At 44.7% G+C, this 19507-nt stretch overlaps 1 protein-coding gene across 1 annotated transcript; it reads right to left on the bottom strand.

Annotated features, from left to right (window-relative positions):
* Positions 1–4365: 4365 nt before the first annotated feature.
* LOC128339326 (acyl-coenzyme A thioesterase 1-like) lies at positions 4366–19282 on the bottom strand. The gene is made up of 3 exons (XM_053283027.1): positions 16755–19282; positions 12393–12595; positions 4366–11391 (listed from the first exon to the last, which is right to left on the bottom strand). The coding sequence occupies exons 1-3, from the start codon at positions 17215–17217 to the stop codon at positions 10795–10797; spliced, it is 1263 nt and encodes a 420-aa protein (XP_053139002.1). The 5' UTR covers positions 17218–19282; the 3' UTR covers positions 4366–10794.
* Between the last annotated feature and the right edge of the window lie 225 nt (positions 19283–19507).

Genomic DNA, 19507 nt, shown 5'->3' with positions numbered 1-19507 from the left:
CATATCCACTGTAGAGTTCCCTTAGATCTAGTATCCATTTCCCTGTCCTTCCTAATATCCAACACAGGGCTTCCCTAAGCCACTGCTAACTTGGCAAAGAGGCACCTTTTAACGTGGTGATTCTCTTTATTTAGCAGGGGGAAAGTAACTGGCCCTATCCATCCCCAGCACAGTACCTCCAGTGACTGTTGCTGGTGCCTATCTTCTGTTTCTTTTTAGATTGTGAGCCCTTTGGGGACAGGGATCCATCTTATTTATTTATTCTTTCACTGTGTAAACCGCCCTGAGTCATTTTTGGAAGGGCGGTATAGAAATCAAAATCAAATCAATCAATCAATCAATAAAAAAATAATGTTTCTCCTTTAAAAAAAACCCCACTGTTACACACCCTCCTGGCATTACCTATGCATGTAAATGTGTGTACATAAACACTAAATGCACATGAACCCTAAGGGACCTTTTTGTGCATGTTCTGCCATTCCACAGCTATTGAGGTATACTCCAGACTGTTGATAACATAAATATATGTTGGAACTGAAGAAGAGTGGATCTTGAAACATCAAGATCCTGTCACCAAATAGGGAAGATGCTGCAATGGGAGCCAGAACACCAGGTGGCAAGAAAGAATAAATAACAGTAATAATGCCTTTGATTTGTTAGCCACCCCATAACAAATTATTCTCTGGGTGGCTTAACATAAAAACATCAGATAAAAACACACAACACATTAAATCATAACAGACCAAAAGGGGGAGGGGGGTGAAAATACAAAATACAATACAAAACAATTGTAAAAACAGGGTTTTGGGGTTTTTTTTAATCAATTCCAATCAGATCAAAATTTTAAAAATTTAAAAGGCCTGAGTGCACATAAAGGTCTTTACCTGGAGTCTAAAAGAGCAAAGTAATGAAGCCAGGCGGACCTCACTGGGGAAGCTAGTCCATAAAAGGGGTGCAACCACCAAAAAGGCCCTCTCCCTAGTAGCCACCTGCCTCACCTCATCTGGCACAGACACCCAGAGGAGTACATCCGAAGAAGATCTTAAGGTCGAGTTAGGCCATATGGGGCAAGGTGTTCTCTCAGGTAACCCGGTTCCAAGCTATTATTTATTTATTTAACATATTTGTATACCTCCCAAAATGCAAGTCTCTGGGCAGTTTACACAACAAAACAATAAAAACAACAAATAAGAGGTTAAAACATTACAACAATTTAAAATATAAAACGTTAAAACTATTAAAAATCAAACTATTAAAACAGTATCTTATTAAAAGCCTGGGTGAACAAATGTGTCTTGACTGCCTTTTAAAAAATATATAAGAGATGGGGAGGCTCGTATTTTTCAGCAGGGAGCGTGTTCCAAAGCCTCAGGGCAGCAATGGAGAAGGCCCGTGCCCGAGAAGCCACCAGATGAGCCGGTGGCAACTGCAGACAAACCGCTCCTGATGATCTCAATGGGTTCATAGAGGAGAAGATGTTCTCTTAAATACCCAAGACCCAAGCTGTTTAGGACTTTATAGATTATAACCAGCACCTTGTATTTTGCCTGGAAATTTATCAGCAACCAGTGTAGATCTCTTAAGATAGGAGTGATATGGTCTCTCCAAGATGACCCAGAGACCAGCCTGGCTGCCACATTCTGAACCAACTGCAGTTTCTGGACTATGTACAAAGGCAGCCCCACACAGAGCACATTGGAGTAGTCAAGTCTGTAGGAGACCAGCGGATGTACTACTGTTCTGAGGTCATTTATCTCAAGAAATGGACGCAGCTGGCGTATCAGGAGAAGCTGATAAAAGGCACCTCTGGCCACTTCCTCAAGGGACACCAGAGAGAGTTTTGTGTCCAGAAGCACCCCAGAATTTAGAGCTTTAAAGGTTAAAAACAGCACCTTGATTTGGGCCCAGAAATGGAATATGGGAAAGGTTGTTTCTTTAGCAACAGCAGAAACAATGCTAAGATATTGCAGGTGGTTGAGCTAAAAGTGCACCAGGGCTAAACACTGGGCTATCACCTTGGGCAGCGAATTACTGGGGTGCCAACTGGGCAGCCAGATGTCCCCCACCACAGCCCCCCAACAGCAGGTCTGCCGCTGCCATCAGAGCAGCTCTTTGGAACCAACCTGAGTCTTCCATTCCTTGCAAAGCTTGCCAGACGCATAAGGAGAGGAGAGGAGGCTGTTGCCAAAGTTCCCTCCTCCTTACCCCTTTCAAAGTGTTCAGGGATTGGTTTTGAAAGGTGGCTGGCCCCATCAGAGCCGTGGGATGGCAGCATTTGCAGCCTCATCTCGGGCACCACAATATCCTGGGCTGCCTTCAGGTGAGCACAGACTGCAGCTGATGGGGCAAGTAAGTGGAGCAATTCAGCCAAGACAGGCCACAAAACATGCATTGAGAAGCAGACAAAGGGAAGAGAGCCATACTAAGGTTTATTATCCATAGCATCAACCTTGTGCTTTACAGAACACCACAAGCAAAGGCAGGTCCCCACCAGTGTTCCCTTTAACAGGGATTTCCAGATGCTGTTGACTACAACTCCCAGAACCCCCCAGTATGCAGTTGGGGATTCTGGGAGTTATGGTCAATAACATCTGGAAAACCCTGTTAGAGGGAACACTGGTTCCCAACCCAATATAAATGTAGAGCACCTTCCTTATGAGGCAAGACTACAACACCTAGAGCTTTTTAGTTTAGAAAAAAGATGACTGCGGGGAGACATGATAGAGGTCTATAAAACCATGCATGGTGTGAAGAAAATGGATTGAGAGCGTTTTTTCTCCCTCTCACATAACACTAAAACTAGGGGTCATCCCATGAAATTGATTGCCAGGAAATTTAGGACCAACAAATAGAGGTACTTTTTCACACAACGCATAATCGGTTAGAGTGCTGGACTAGGACCGGGGAGACCCGAGTTCAAATCCCCATTCAGCCATAATACTAGCTGGGTGACTCTGGGCCAGTCACTTCTCTCACAGCCTAGCCTACTTCACAGGGTTGTTGTGAAAGAGAAACTTAAGTATGTAGTACACCGCTCTGGGCTCCTTGGAGGAAGAGCAGGATATAAATATCATCATCATCATCATCATCAACTTGTGGAATTCTCTACCACAAGATGTGGTGACAGCCAACAACCCGGATGGCTTTAAGAGGGGTTTGGATAACTTTGTGGTCTATCAACAGCTACTAGTCAGAGGGCTATAGGCTACCTCCAGCCTCAGAGGCAGGATGCCTCTGAATACCAGTTTCAGGGGAATAACAGCAGAAGAGAGGGCTTGCCCATGCCCTCAACTCCTGCCTATAAACTTCCAGCAACAAAGAAAAAACGGGGTTCATGGAATCAAAGAAAGAAGAGCAAAAAAACTCATGAACAAAAAAAAATTAACCAACTCTCAACACACTGAAAACAATCAAACTGATATGAAATATATAACAAAGATCGTTTTTATGAAATTGACAAAGCCACCTGACCAAACGTAGACACTCAAAACAGGCGTGACGCTGAAACGGTGGTAAACTGACACCTTATCCAACTGTGGTCAAACCACATAAATTGCCATTCCACAGTGGAAACATAACACATACAGAAATTAAATAACTGAATTCAACATAGAAATGCAACATACAAAACCAATAAATATATAGAACAACAAAAATATGAAAAACTGATAAATGGTATATATAGGTATCCAGGCAGAGTCCAAGATGTTTTCCGGATAAGGAAATGTTTTAAGTACATACAGTTCAGGTCATGAGTCCTTGAAATAAAAAAAAGCAAGCGACACGCTCTGTGATGTATGCGGTACGGATCATAAGTCCTTAAATCATCGTAAGTCCTTAATACAGGAAAAACCAAGCAACATGCTCTGTGATGACTGATGGTAGATGACAAATCAATTAGGGGAGAGCACACTACAGCCACCCCGGAATAAGTAGCTGTTTCGCAAGGCGCTTCATCAAGGGCTGTTTCCCATTGATACAAGATGAAGGTTGAGTAACATTACTATACATTCAAACTTTACCAAGCATATTAAAGCCTCAGGGTTCACCTGGCTTCCAGCAGCATCTGGTGGGCCACTGTGTGAAACCGGATGCCAGACTAGATTGACTTTGGGCCTGATCTGGCAGGGTTGTTTTTAGAGAGTGGGAAAAGGTGACCAGAAAGGGAAGGGTGGATGAGGCAAGGGTAAGAGGGGAGTGATATGTAGGCTTCATTTCAGCTAGATATCATCAATATGGGCACCATGGCACTAATTGGGAATCCTTTCTCTGGTGGCAGGTGGGATCCAAATTGGGATCCTGGCAGGAACAGAGGGAAATTAATTATTATTTTTTTTTAAAGGTCCAAAACTCAGAAGGTCCGTCTTCAGACAACTGGTTTATTCCATCAGGAAGAACTTGTATACACAAACGCAGGTGTTAGGGTGACTTAAACTGTATTTCCAAAAGGAAAAAGCAAAAGTGAAAAACAGATTTATACAGAATTATCAACACCACTCACATCTAAAGTAGTAATGTACAGTAACACACAATAGTCTGATTTATAATTTAGTGAGCAGCTTTGGGGTAAGGAAAATATGATTTAAATTAGTATCATACAGTTCCTCATGCAACAGAGATGTTACACCCAAATATTGGAGCTCTTATATATGTGAATCAACAAATTGACCTATTGCTGACTTGAAGAAGTTGGATCTGTTATTCCATTTATATCCCACCCTTCCTCCAGAAGCTCAGCAGAGAGTGGAAAGAGAGAAATGTTTCTCCCTCTCTCACAACACTTGAACCAGGAGTCATCCCATGAAACTGATTGTCAGGAAATTCCATAAGGACAAAAGGAAGTACTTTTTTCATACATTGCATAATTAATCTATGGAATTTTCTTCCACGGTATATGGTAATGGCCATTAGCCTGCATTGCTTTAAAAGGGACTTACTTAGACAAGTTCATGAAGGACATGTCTATTAATGGCTACTAGCTTTAATGGCTGCAGGCTACCTCTAGGCTCAGAGAGAGGCAGGATGTCTCTGAATACCAGTTGCAGGGGAGCAGCAGCAGGAAAGGCATGACCAACTAGATCGGCCTTGAGCCTGATCCAGCAAGGTTGTTCTTATGGTCTCCCCACTTCTCCACCTTTTTGCTTGACAACAATGCTTTGAAGCAGGTCAGGCTAAGTGGGGATTCAAACCCAACTCTCTCCAGTCCTAGTTCAATACTTAAGCCACTAAACTTCTCAAGAACTGACCCAGAGTAAAATCCAGGGTAAACATTTCTATAAAATGAATAGCTACTCAACCACTTCTGAGTACACACAGTAAGGAACAACAGACTTGAGGTGAGAGATTAGTGGCATTATATTATACCCTATTGATGCTTCCAGATGGAGGGCTTTGTGAGTGATAGGTGCATTGATTCAGTACATCTAACCCTTGCAAGCCACATGAAGACTGGGGATGTGCAATTCAGTTTGTACTTAATTGGGGGCGATTCACAGATTCAACTGAGAATCGGATCACCCCTTAAATTAATTGATTCGAGCTGCCATTTTGGTGGGCTTTTCTGCCTTGCTGATTGGTTTTCTGGCTTCCGATTGGCTTGAGATCGCCTTGCTTCTTAGTTGGCTGGTTGTCATTCAAATCAAGTTGTCCATGCACAGTTGCATGGGCAACTGTGCCCCCATTGGCTGGGGAGAGGGAGCACATTTTTGGAAGAAATTTCAAAGTGTATTCAAAGCATGCATGCACAACATAAGGGCCGGGGGCCGGATTCAGCCCACAGGGACTATTTTACTGGCCCCCAGGTATCCTGCAGCAACACAGGAGCTGGAAACTGCCTTATAGCACCATCCTATGCATGTTTTCTCAGAAATATGTACCATGGTGTACCCAGTGAGGTTTACTCCCATGTAAGTATGCCTAGGATTTCAGCCTGAAAGCAACAACAATTTAGGGAGAGGAGAGGACTGGCATTTATTTTGGGCTGGCTTGCACTCCAGGGCCCCACTGACTGAGCAGGTACAGGACCTATTTTCTAGTCACTGTTCTTGGGTCCATTGACAGGGGGAATAGATCCACAAGTAACCAATAATATTTTTATTTTTATGTAATAATGTGCTAAAAATTGACCTTGGCCCCTGCATGACAAGCTGTGGATGGTTCTGGCCCACTAGAGCATTTGAGTTGTGCAGCCCTGATTCAAAAGAACCAGAAGGCAGAGAGAGAGAAAGAGCCCTTATGAAGGAGGACAGGAGGAAGCAAGGTTGGGTTTGTGGTTTTATTTTCTCAGCACTGAATAGTATATGCTGTTCTTTTGCTACTCAGCAATAGCACGGCTAGTATTGTTTTGTTGGATCTCACATTGACGAAGGGGGGAAATGGGAGGGAATTTCAAAATGTATTTGAAGGGACTGGGAGGCAGAGCTACATCAGGAGAGGAGAAAGTAATCAAGAGAGGTTTGGTTTTGTGGTTTTCTTTTCTCAGCACTGAGTATATTGCTGTGCTACCTATTGTTGCTATAACTAGCTGGTTTAACTGGTTCTCGTTGACAAAGGCAGAACTTGGGTGCCTGCCTGCCTGCCTGCCTTCCTTGAGTTGTGGTTTGTTTTGTTTGTGATATACTGTTGTAGTGAGAAATGGACAGTGGCAGCTCTGCTCAGTGTGTGTGTGTGTGTGTGTGTGTGTGTGTGTAATATTTCTTGGTGATTGTTGTGATGAGCTCCATGTCTGACCTTGAGAGTAACTTGTGCTTCATTTACTGCTCTAGTCTGCTCTGCAATCTGCATTGCAAGCTGTACTCACTCAGTAAAAATGTGGCTGAATACATTGCTGTAACTGAGCTAATGGCTATGCTTGCTGGCTGCTAAGGATGCTGCTGTGCTGTGGCAGCTGTTGCAAGGAAGGACAGAGTCATAACTGTGTGAGAGAGAGCAACTTGTGCCAGTGATGTTACTGCAGCACAGGCACTGTGGGTGGTCGTAGATTCTGGGTCAGTGATTCTTTTTTGGCCATCTTTAGACTGTATGTTTGGAAAAATGTGTTTTGTGTTGGGAGGGACTGTGTGTGCTGCTTCTGTTCTGCAGTGTTGTTTCTCAAGGCAGGGTTGCCAAAAACGTGTGCAGTTACACTCTGCTTGTTTCGCCCATAGGGCGAATGCAGTTCAGTTCGGTTCAGAAAGTAACAATGCAATTTCACTCTGCTTGTTTCGCCCATAGGGAACAATGGGCTCTGCTGGTGATCCTGTTGATGCCCTGGTGGAGAATTGGAACAGCAAAATCACTGGGGCAGTAGACATGATTGCTCCTAAACATCCTCTCTGAACTGCTTCAAAATTGGCCCCTTGGTATACGGAAGAATTACGGGGGCTGAAGCGGCGAGGTAGACAACTGGAGCGCAAGTGGAGAAAGACTCAGCTTGAATCAGACAGATTGCAACATAGAGCTCATTTGAGGACCTATGCTCAGGCCATCCGTGCGGCCAAGAAGCGATTCTTTTCTGCCCGTATTGCATCCGCAAGTTCACATCCAGAGGAGTTGTTCAGGGTTGTGAGAGGGCTAGTGAGTGCCCCTCCGCCCTTGAATAAGAATCTGGAACCATCGATTACCCGCTGTGATGTGTTTAATGAATTCTTTGTGGAAAAATCTCTCGTATTCGGGCCGACTTAGACTCCGTCTCCACAATTACTTCAGTGTCTGATGTGGAGATGTCCAGTGACTCCTCTTGTGTGATTAGGATGGATCAGTTCCAGTTTGTGACTCCTGAGGATGTGGACAAGCTGATTGGAATGGTGCAGCCTGTCAGCTGTTCTCTTGACCCTTGCCCAACATGGCTTATATTATCTGGCAGGGGGGCTGTTGTAGAAGGCCTGGTAGAGATTATATATGTGTCTTTGAGGGAAGGTAGGATGCCTCCTTGTCTTAAGGAGGCAATTATTAGAGTGCTTCTGAAGAAGCCTACCCTGGATCCCTCAGACTTGAACAACTACAGGCCTGTCTCCAACCTTCCGTGGCTAGGCAAGGTAATTGAGAGGGTGGAGGCCTCCCAGCTCCAGACAGTCTTGGAGGAAACGGATTATCTTGACCCATTTCAAACTGGTTTACGGGCTGGCTATGGGGTGGAGACTGCCTTGGTATGCCTGATGGATGATCTCCAATTGGGAATGGACAGAGGAAGTGTGACTCTGTTGGTCCTTCTGGACCTCTCAGCGGCTTTTGATACTATCAACCATAGTATCCTTCTGGAGCATCTGGGGGGGTTGGGAGTTGGAGGCACTGCTTTGCAGTGGTTCTGCTCCTACCTCTCGGGCAGGTTCCAGATGACTCCTGTTCTTCAAAAACTGAACTCCTGTATGGTGTCCCTCAGGGCTCCATATTGTCTCCAATGTTGTTTAACATCTACATGAAACCGCTGGGAGAGATCATCAGGAGATTTGGTGCAGGGTGCTCTCAGTATGCTGATGACACCCAAATCTATTTCTCCATGTGAGCATCATCGGGAGAGGGCATAACCTCCCTAAATTCCTGCCTGGAGTCGGTGATGGGCTGGATTAGGGATAACAAACTGAGACTGAATCTGGCTAAGACAGAGGTACTCATTGTGCCGGGTCGGAACTCAAGAGATGATTTTGATCTGCCTGTTCTGGGTGGGAGTCACACTTTCCCCAGAAGGAACAGGTACGCAGTCTAGGGGTGCTTCTAGATCCGAACCTCTCCCTGGTGTCCCAGGTTGAGGCAGTGGCCAGAAGTGCCTTCTATCAGCTTCGACTGATACGCCAGCTGCGTCCGTTTCTTGAGGTGAATGACCTCAAAACAGTGGTACATCTGCTGGTAACTTCCAGATTGGATTATTGTAATGCTCTCCATGTGGTCCAGAATGCGTCAGCCAGACTGGACTCTGGGTCATCTCGGAGAGACCATATATCTCCTGTATTGAAGGAGCTACACTGGCTGCCGATATGTTTCCGGGTAAAATACAAGGTGCTGGTTATAACCTATAAAGTCCTAAACAGTTTGGGCCCTGGGTATTTAAGAGAACACCTTCTTCGTCATGAACCGCACCACCCACTGAGATCTGCTGGAGAGGTCCGTCTGCAGATGCCACCGGCTCGTCTGCTGGCCACTCAGGGACAGGACTTCTCCGCTGCTGCCCCGAGGCTTTGGAATGCGCTCCCTAGTGGAATAAGAGCCTTTTAAAAAGCCTTTAAAGACACATCTGTTCACCCAGGCTTTTAACTAATATTGTTTTAATGGTTTTAATGCTGTTTTAAAATATTCTTTTAAAAATTTTAAATTGTTGTAACGTGTTAAATTTTTCATTTTTGTCTTAACTAATCTTTTACTTTTTTTCTGTTGTAAACCACCAAGAGAAGTAAGTTTTGGGCAGTATAAAAATGTCTAAATAAATAAATAAATAAAAACAATGGGGAATCTGCATAACCCCAGTGTTCCCCATGGATAGGTCCTAGAGACACCAAAGATATGGGCAAGCGGGTGATTTTCTTAAAAAAATTTTATGCCTAAACCCCTATAGGATCTTATGGGGTTTTTTCCTTTTAAGTTTAAAAAAAATTAAATTGCCTGCTTGCAATTTCTTTTGTGGGTTGAGTGGTAGGTAGCACCCATCATGTGCTACCATCCAACCCACTTTGGTGTCCCTAGGTCCTACACATGAGGAACAATTGGGTGATTCGAGCTCCCCATAGTTCCCTATGGGCAAATTGTGAATTTGCAAATTTTCAAAATTACAAATTTTCAATTTGTTGAACTGCTGGCCAGCAATGGCCAGCTGGTTTGACAGATTGATTCAAATTCTGATCAAATGGCAAAGATCGATTTGTGCACATCTCCAATGGAGTCTGCGCCAATTTCCATGCTTCAGCTCCACAGAAGTGGTATGGTCTAAGTTAGTGGCTGAACAATGGAGCGCTTGCATCACGAGCAAAGTTGTGCTAGCGTAAGAAGATTGCATAGTTGCGCTAAAAAATGGGGATTGGCAGAACTGTGCTCTTGCACAGAAGCTCCCTTTGCGCAAGAGATGTGCCCTAGAACATCTTTCTGCAAGTGCTCCATTGCTCAGGACGTCTGCCACTGCCAGTATCTCTCCAAAGTAGGTGGTACTTCTTACCAGAGATACTCCTGTAATTAGCACTACAATTACTGGAGGAAAGCTGCCTCCTTCACAACCTAAAACAGTTAACAGCAGTTTCTGCTCTGCAGATTTAAAAAGCTAAGTTTCTTCTGAACCATTGTGTTAGGGCACACTAGCAATTGCTGCTTAGGAAACACAAGGGAAGGATATGGCCAGCAAGACATGCTTACATGGTGGACTGCCATTCACATTTACAGCTAGGTGGATTGGATGCAGGCAGGTAGCCACCATGAGAGCAAATGACCACATCCTACCTATTTGCTTAGAAGTCCAATGGGATTTACTTCCAAAGTGTGCATAGGACTGTAGTACTAAACTCACAGCCTTTATGAACCTAATCTTGTTAACTCGAAGGTTTCTGGAAATAATGGAAGATAACACAGTCTCTGCCAGATCAGGAAACACTCATCGGCCACAAGCCTCAATGAACGTTGCAGAATACCCATGGGATATGCACTATTCTCACATAACCACCAACGTCTTCATACAGATTTATTTTGCATTTGTGTCTCATCATCCTTCCATCATGGAACTAAAGGCAGCATACATGGGGTTCTTAAGATAGTCTGCCATCCAGGCACTGACCAGACCTAGATCTCCTTAGCGTTAACAAGTGTATCCTCAAGACCATGCCCTTACAAAAGTCCAGTCTATAAATGACTCGTGATGGAAGAATCCAGCAAGTGTTGTCTGAAAAAGGCCAATATCCTGTGCCAAGCATCCTCCTGTGCTTTTGCATGCTCTCTCCATTGCCCTCCCCAGAGCACAAGAGTACCAAATGACCTGTGAGCTGAGGCCTGGCACAAGGGCAGATAAGGGGGCTCCAAGAGGTGCCCTGCTCCAGGATAGCAATAGAACTCCACATGCCCTCCACTCTGCTGAAGGCGCTGGACCGCTTCTTGGCAGAAGAGCTCACTTTGCCAGTTTCTGTCATCTTGTCCTGAAAGGAAGAGGAATTTGGCAAAGGAATTCTCCACAGGGATGCGGCATTTCCAGGTGGCTGGGTCTCGGGGATCATCCATGACTTCTGAGAGATCCACTGTTCCATCATCCGTGGTCTTAACCTTCTCCAGGTCATACGGATGGACAGGAATAGTGAACCCCTTTACTCGCAGGGGGATAAAAGCATTAACACTGGAGCCAGAAATGCTGACAGCTGCTCTGATGTCTGGACAAAATGTAGCCAAGGCAAGAGCAAGATCTCCTCCTTTAGAGAGCCCCAGAACTCCAATCCTCATACCTTTCACCTGAAACAACAACAATGGGACAAGAATGAGCATGTTCCACAGCCTCCAGGATGATCTCATCTTTCATCATGCCTCCTATTTAAAACCCTGATGTTTAGAACTCTTTGCTGCTGCTGTATAGTACAGAAACCACACCCTGCCTCTTAAGAGGATAGAAAACAGGGAGGGGCTTATATAGTTATATATGTATAATTATATATACTTATATATGGCTTATAAAGGAGCCAGCGTGGTGTAGTGGCTAGAATGCTGGACTAGGACCAGGGAGACCCGAGTTCAAATCCCCATTCAGCCATACTAGCTGGGTGACTCTGGGCCAGTCACTTCTCTCTCAGCCTAGCCTACTTCACAGGGTTGTTGTAAGGAGAAACCTAAGCATGTAGTACACCGCTCTGGGCTCCTTGGAGGAAGAGCGGGATATAAAATGTAATAAAAATAAAAATAAATAGTTGCTATTAGAATCCTCAAATCCCCAAGTCAAAAACCCGACCTAGGATTGCTGTGCAGCAAAGAGACCGGGGATCAAAGCGAAACACAGGTTTCAAACCATATGAACACCAATGATTCTTATTTGGGGGATTGGTTTCTACTGTTTCAGCACTTCCAGTCTCTGCAAGCCACATGGGCAGCCCCACTGGTTGTCTACAAGTCTACATGGCCAATAGAGACCAGGGCAGTCTGCATGTTTGGTTTCTGTCAGTGTGTTCAAGGATGCCCAGGGAAAATATATCTGCCTAAAGGGTCAACTTTGGCAGGAAGGGATAGGTGTAGGTGTAGGTGTGTTAACACAAACCATCCATGGTAGACCTCTAAATTAGTCAGTGGACATAGGGTATCCCGTCCGTGTCCTCTATTTATGCAGATGACTAGTGTAAGCCAACCAAACCACAGGCCCATTTTCTCTTAATTATGGTTAAAACCCCATTTTCTGGTCCCCCAGCAGCTCAGTAGCCACCACCTCCAATTTGAGCATAGAACGGTAGACTGTAATTTTAGTTTACCTGTTGCTGTTTTTTCAAGAACTCTACAGCTTCACCAAAATAGTCCAGTTCAATGAACTCTGGAAAAGCTGGGAGATCCGCAAAAGCCAAGTAAGCAACAGCAAGTGTGACAAAACCTCTGCTTGCCAGAAGACTTGCTCTATATTCCACAAGGCCCCCTCCAGATCCATACAGGTCGATGAGTCCTGGGAATGGTCCAGGGCCTAGAAAGAGAGTTTACTTGAGCAAGAACCTTATTTTCATGCAATGGAGCTTTGTCAGCACAAAAAACCACACAGATGTTCTACCCAAAAAGTTACTTGTTTTTACAATTGGTAGTCACCTTGCTGGTTTCAGATAAGGGTATTATTCTGTACAAGCTGCTTTCCTAGAAGATGCGGAGGCTTTCAGTACCTGGTATACAGTGGTTACTCTGATGAGCATTCCACTTCTCTGGGTTTGTTTCCAAGAAAGGTTGTATCTCATTAGAGAGGTAGCAATTTATTTATTTTTTTTACAGTTTTGGGGAAAACATTATGAGGAACACTGTTCCATACAAGCCCAGGGCTTTGAGTGGCAGCCTAGGGACCATGGAGCAAGGGGGGATAAGAACATAAGAACAGCCCTGCTGGATCAGGCCCAAGGCCCATCTAGTCCAGCATCCTGTTTCACACAGTGACCCACCTGATGCCTCTGAGAAACCCACAGGCTCATCACAGGGATGATCATTACCTGGCTGCCAGTGTCTGGACATGGCAGGGGGTGGGGGATGCCAAGGCACCTCCTCTCTCAGCCAGGGCACCTCCTTGCCCCCTCCCAAGGTATGGAACTAATGAAACGCTCGCCGGCTGGGTGCATGAGGTATTTGCTTTTCCTTCCCAGCCAGTGTTTCACTGAAATGCTGGCTGTGCTGGCAGGGGTTTGGAGAGAAGCTTAGGTTACTAGCATTTCAATGAAATGCTGACTGGAGAGGGAGGGTATTGGCCCTGCCCCTGCATCTGACATCAGATGCAAGGGGCGGGGCCAACGCTGAGGACGGGAGATGCTTCCTTTCCAACGCCCACCAGAGTTTCCCTTTCCCTGTCAGTGATTCCCAAAACACTTACTGGGGAGTGGAAGCTCTGCGGGGGCTGACAGGGAGCCGTCCTCAGCATTGCCCCCACCTCTTGTATCTGACATCAGATGCAGGGGGTGGGGCTTGGGGCACACATGCTTTGTGCATGCGACTACAACGCCTAGGGGGCGGAGGAGCCACCAGAGGACTTTGTCCTCCGGCCGTGGCCGAGCTCCCTATGCCCTTGAATCCAAGGCCACTTTCCAGGTTGGAATGACCTACTGGTGGGCACCCACCCCTTACCACGGTGGTATTCTTGGAAGTCCAGCAGCAGTAACTCGGTTCTCTTCAGTGGCTTCTGCCTGTAATGTTCCCCTCCTCCACAATGCCCCACATAGCATCATGACACTATATGGGTGCTGTAGGAGAAAAAAATATGGTGGACAGCAGGAGTCCACTAGAATACTGTTGTTGATGCTACTGGCCTACAGAAAGTAAAAGAAACCCACAACTGCCACCACAGTAATGGTGGAAAGGGTCTTCCAGCCAGTGGCCACAGGCTGCTGACTGGGCCCAATCCTCCCCAAGCAAGAAATCAGTAATGCCCTCCTGAGGCTCTAGGCCCTTGGAGTGGCCTAGAGCAGAAGGTCCAGGGGTGTCTTCTGCTGATAGTTTCCACTGGAGCATTCATCTGCACACCAGCCTTTTTGTAAGTGACACTCCAGGTGACTGAATATAAAATATTATGCTGTTCTCAACTTACAGGAGGTGTTAGCCTAGATCCACAATGAGTGTTATTAAATCAAAGGAACATAGGAAGTTGCCATATACTGAGTCAGATCATAGGTTCATCTCACTCAGTGTTGTCTACATGGACACCACTGAGTGAGATGGACCTACACTGCGTTGGAACATAGGAAGCTGCCACATACTGAGTCAGACCATTGGTCTATCTCTCTCTCTCAGTCTTGTCTTCACAGACTGGCAGCGGCATCTCCAAGGTTGCAGGCAGGAATCTCTCTCAGCCCTATTTTTGGACTGCTAATTGGTTGCTAAAATAATCTGTGCTTGACACCAGAGGCTGACCATTTTTACCCACAGTTAATGAATGTATGATCAAAATATTAGAGAGTGTTGAAATGGGCAATCTACTCTCAAAACAGAATTGGACTGGCAGTGCTGATGGCAGAAAGACAATCTCTATTAATATCTTACTGGAACACAAATTGTAGTTTTAGAACTATAGAGAGGAAATATGTTTGTTTGTTTGTTTGCCCTTTGGAAAAGATAAACAAAATATTGTGCCGGATTAGTTTTTATTCATGTTAACAGAGTCTGTAGACTTTTTTTATGACAGCGGAAATCTAAGGAATACAGCATCTAACTGAAATAACTAAAATATTTTCATTTATGTTAGTAACTTTCCATTCTGGCTGATGAAAGGTTTGGATAATCTTACACCAAAAGAAATTTGTCCAATAAAAGGTGTCACTTTACCCTTTTTTTTTTTTTTGCTAGTTGCTGTAGCGTAATGATTAAGAGCATGGACTGTGAGCCCACAAGATAGCTTGCAATGCTTTAAGCCATGAATTCACTAATGGTTTGCCTCAGACATATCTCAGTCAGCCACCCTCCCAACTCCCCAAATACATACAAATATAAAGCAGGGTATAATATAAAATCGCGTCACCTTAAGTGGTGCAGCGGGGAAATGCTTGATTAACAAGCAGAAGCTTGCCAGTTCAAATCCCCACTGGTACTATATCAGGCAGCAGTGATATAGGAAGATGCTGAAAGGCATCATCTCATACTGCACGGGAGATGGCAATGGTAAACCCCTTCTGTATTCTACCAAAGAAAACCACAGGGTTCTGTGGGCGCCAGGAGTCGAAAATGACTTGACGGCACACTTTACTTTATAATATAAAATCTGTATACAGAGTGAGTATGCAAAACTTCATCTTGAAATCAACCTAACTGGAGAGCTGGTCTTGTGGCAGAAAGCATGAGTTGTTCCCTTTGCTAAGCAGGGTCCACCCTGCTTTGCATTTGAATGGGAGAAATGTGTGAGTACTGTAAGATGGGATGGGGCCGTTCTGGGAAGAGCAGTTCCAAGTTCCCTCCCTGGCATCTCCAAGATAGGGCTGAGAGAGACTCCTGCCCGCAACCTTGAAGAAGCCACTGCCGGTCTGTGTAGAGTTATAGACAATACTGAGCTAGATGAACCAATGGTATGACTTGGTATAAGGCAGCTTCCTATTTTCCTAATTTATAAATGCTGGAAGTGAGCTTCTGAGTTAGAGAACATTTTGTCACTGCTCAGTGCAAAAAAGAAAAAGAATTTTACAAGAATAACATGGAGATGGTGAATTTATGCATTTTCAAAAACAAAAAGTAAGTTTAGACAAACTATAGCCTAGTTCTTAACTGAGATGGGACAAACTGCGATCTATACCACTCAGGCAGCTGGCTGCAAATATGATTTGTTTTTCTCCATATAAAACATTCCCTGCTACTTGTACCAAACTAGTGGTTGAGAAATTGAAACAGGTGCAATTTTATCTCGGACTGGTGGCACACAACATCTGGCCTTGTTGAGGAAAACCAAGTTACAGAGAACAGGGCAAACATTTTCAACAAGATGCAGACAACATTCGAACCAGAACAAAACAAAATAGATCTCATCTCCAGGACCATTTGAATTCTTATAAGACAGAGCACAGGAAATACAAAATAGGTACAATACATTAGGAGAGCTGGAGATCAATATGAAAAAATCACATACTACTACTGCTGCTGCTTGTTATTTCACATGGTCATTGCCATAAGCAGTAAGTCCCTGCAATAAGATTGATGTCTAAGCACACATTATTCAGATCAGAGTTGAAGACTGCAGACCTGTGCACAATTACATGAGAGTGAGCCCTATGGAAGACTTACTTCTCATGCCTGCACAATCCAATGCTTGGGGGTTGTACTGTACAACCTAGTGGTTAGAGAGAGCTTGACACTTTCTTCTTTGGGGGCAACGTTAAAGTGTGCTGTGGAGTCAATGTCGACTCCTGGCAACCCACAGAGCCCTGTGGTTCTTCTTTGGTAGAATACAGGAGAGGTTTACCATTGCCATCTCCTGCGCAGTCTGAGATGATGCCAAAGTACCATCTCCTAAAACTAGGAAGGGTCTCTGGGCCAATTCTCTTTAACTCTAGTAGGGAAGGGAAGCAGTCATACTTAAACGTGAGCCACTGAAACATTCATTCAAGGACCGTAACACCTGGTACACCGTGATCCTCGATGAGCCACTCGAGGGGAAATGACACCTAACTCACCAGCGGGCAGGAAGAGCGTGGCTTTGAGCCTGCCTTCCCGCACGGAGATCCTTTCCACCCCTTCGGCCAGGAACCTTCTCTCACTGACACACGCGCTCAGACGCCGGCCAGTGATTCCGTGTCCCTCGTACACTTCGTAGGTCACATAGAAAGGGGTACGGACGTTCTTTTTGGCCAGGCGCTTAAAGGGGGCCTTAGACTCCAGGGACCACAGTAACCCCATGGGCTCTACTCCAGAATAGCTGCCGCCCAGCGACGCAGAGCGAGTGAGGTCCAGGTCTCCATTGCTCCCAGCCCTGTAGTAAGCAAACGACTGGAAAGTTTCCCCGCTTTCATCTTCCAGCGATGCCCTGAGCGTGACTTCTTGCAGCGGCGAGAGGCCCTCTACTATAATTTGAACGGGCTCGTCGTGCAGGCATATGGGGGAAGGCAAGACGAGGATCGTCGCTGCCATCTGTTCCATGCTCGTGCAGAAACGCCACGCGCTAACTCGGACCTAGAAGGGCTCGATTGCGTTTGCTTTGTAACGAGCTCTCTGCTTCAAGTCCAAAGAGCACGGCGACCAGTTTACAGAAGCTGTGTTGCTTGGCCTTCTGGGAAATGTAGTTCATAAGCAGGGCTCGAATTTTAAAGATAAGAAATGCTTAGAAGCAGTATCGAATTGGGGCGTGTTGTTTCCAGTGTCTTTGGAAGACTGCAGGGATCTTGTGACAGACAATGCCGTTAGCTACTGAAACCACTCTGAAATACTTAATGATTAGATAACAACATATAATGTGTATCAATATCTGTTGACAAATGTTAATGCGTGCTAAAAACTCACTTTCAGGTAAGGGAGTTAAGTTATCTTCAAGAGCTTTCTTGCAAAATATTTGGTATCCCACCTTTCAGGCCACAGCCATCATAAAGCAGCTAAAACGTTTAATTAAAAATAATTTGAAACAAAAGTTACCAACAGAGTGCTATTTGTTATATAGTTTTGGGGAGTGGCGTTGTTTGCTTAAGAGATGTACTTGTTAGCTTAACTAATTGTAATGTGGTTATTTTTGTCTTCTTCTGGCTACTCAATACAATTCTAACAACAAAGAAAAGTGTTTCCTTGCTTGCTGAAGCTTTTAGAACGTGGACATGGCTGCAAGATACAATAGGGAAATAGCAGCTCTTAGCCCAAAGCAAATGTTTTGTATGCCTTGGCAAACATATGATATGCTAATCACATCCATCACACACTTTTTTGACTCTTGGGAACACATAAGGATTAGGAGATTAAATTTTGACTGCACCATTTGTATTTTGAATTCTTCCAATTATTATAATTAAAATCTTCACCTGCATTCAGGGGGGTATTTCTGTACACCAGGAGACTCAAAATGTACATTAACTATTGGTTCCTAATTCTAAAATTTTGTCAGTTTAGGATATTGTCACTGACATCCCAGTAAACAAATCCTGCAAATAACATGTCATTAGCATAAATCGTTTGGCCTCTGTGGTTTGAAAACTGTCAAAGGTTCAAAGTACACTCTTAGAGGTATGCTTGTACCTCCCTTATAGTTGACTTGCAAAACACCCATTATCTCAGTGAAATTCTAGAACTATTCTACAACTTGATTTGTCTCAACTTGTTTTCTTTAGTTGACCTATGGGTCAGGATGCATTCAAAGTTCACCACCATGGCAAATTTGCCGTTTTCAGCATTTTTACCTCTGCAGTGTTATATGACCTCTGTGTCGTCCCTGGGTACAAGATTAATGTACAACATTAATTATTGCCTCTTCTCGAGGAAGGAGCCTCTTTCTTATTTTCCAGTCTCAAGAATCCTAGTCATTGCACTTTTGATCTTCCAAAATAAAAACTAATGTGCTGTCATCTTTGCCTATAAATATGGGCTTCATTGCCCCTTTCCTACCAGCAAGGACAGAGAAGCAAGCAGCAACAGCGATCAAGCAAGAGAAGGCAAGTTCTTCCATGTACCTGTGTCCATTCCCTGGGGCTCTCAGCTGATCTGAGACCAGCCCATGAGGGAGAGGCATCTATAGGCCGTGGACTGGACCTGTAATGAGTGGGAAGCCCATGCCAGCTATTATAGGGATGATGGGGAAAGTCCTCAGCTGTGGTGGGCAGGGTAGAAACTGGTGCTACCCTTGCCCCTGTACCTGATAAGGCAAGCCTAATGGCAGAGAAGTTTGGTGGAGAAGAGGCTGAGAAGTTAGAGGATGGAGGATCCCAGGTTTCTACTGTAGTGTGAAATAGCGTGGAGCCTGGAGGGATGTGCCACCCCATTAAAGGAGGAGATTGGGTGGAGGAACAGACAGAGGAACTCCCTGGGAAGAAACAGGCAACAGAGATTGCTCATGAAGTAATGTGGTATAAATTGTAAGAGGCCGAGGTGAATCTCTTATGTCACTAACTGTATTTTTTGTTATTGTATTAGCTGATTATTGTATTATGGTCTGTAGACTAATAAAGGCATATTGTATTGTATATTAATGTGGTGACCGACATGAAGAATTCAAGGCAGAGGCATGGATTTGGAGCCATGTGAAGAATTAGGGAAGAATACAGGTGCTTAGGGCAGCCCCTCTCACCCCAGATTTCTGTACTCCAATAAGGTTCAAGAGATTGCACCTCAGACTGTCTGGTCTGAGTTGTTGCACCATGCCCCCAGGTAATGCTCTGGATCCCTATGTAGAGATGACAGTCATCAGCATACTGATGATATGGCACTTCAAATTCTTTCCATGAAAGAGTAA

Source organism: Hemicordylus capensis, chromosome 1 (assembly GCF_027244095.1).
Source record: "Hemicordylus capensis ecotype Gifberg chromosome 1, rHemCap1.1.pri, whole genome shotgun sequence".
NCBI lineage: Eukaryota > Metazoa > Chordata > Lepidosauria > Squamata > Cordylidae > Hemicordylus > Hemicordylus capensis.
Note: the sequence above shows the minus strand (reverse complement) of the source record. Positions and strands in the feature narration are given on the sequence as shown.

Bases quoted from the DNA above. Each gene is read 5' to 3' on its own strand.
- LOC128339326 (XM_053283027.1), bottom strand. From the start codon at position 17,217: ATGGAACAGATGGCAGCGACGATCCTCGTCTTGCCTTCCCCCATATGC. The intron at 12,596-16,754 runs GTGAGTTAGGTG...CTCTCTTTCTAG, and splicing joins CACGCTCTTCCTGCCCGCTG to GCCCTGGACCATTCCCAGGA. The intron at 11,392-12,392 runs GTAAACTAAAAT...TTGTTGTTTCAG, and splicing joins TCTTGAAAAAACAGCAACAG to GTGAAAGGTATGAGGATTGG.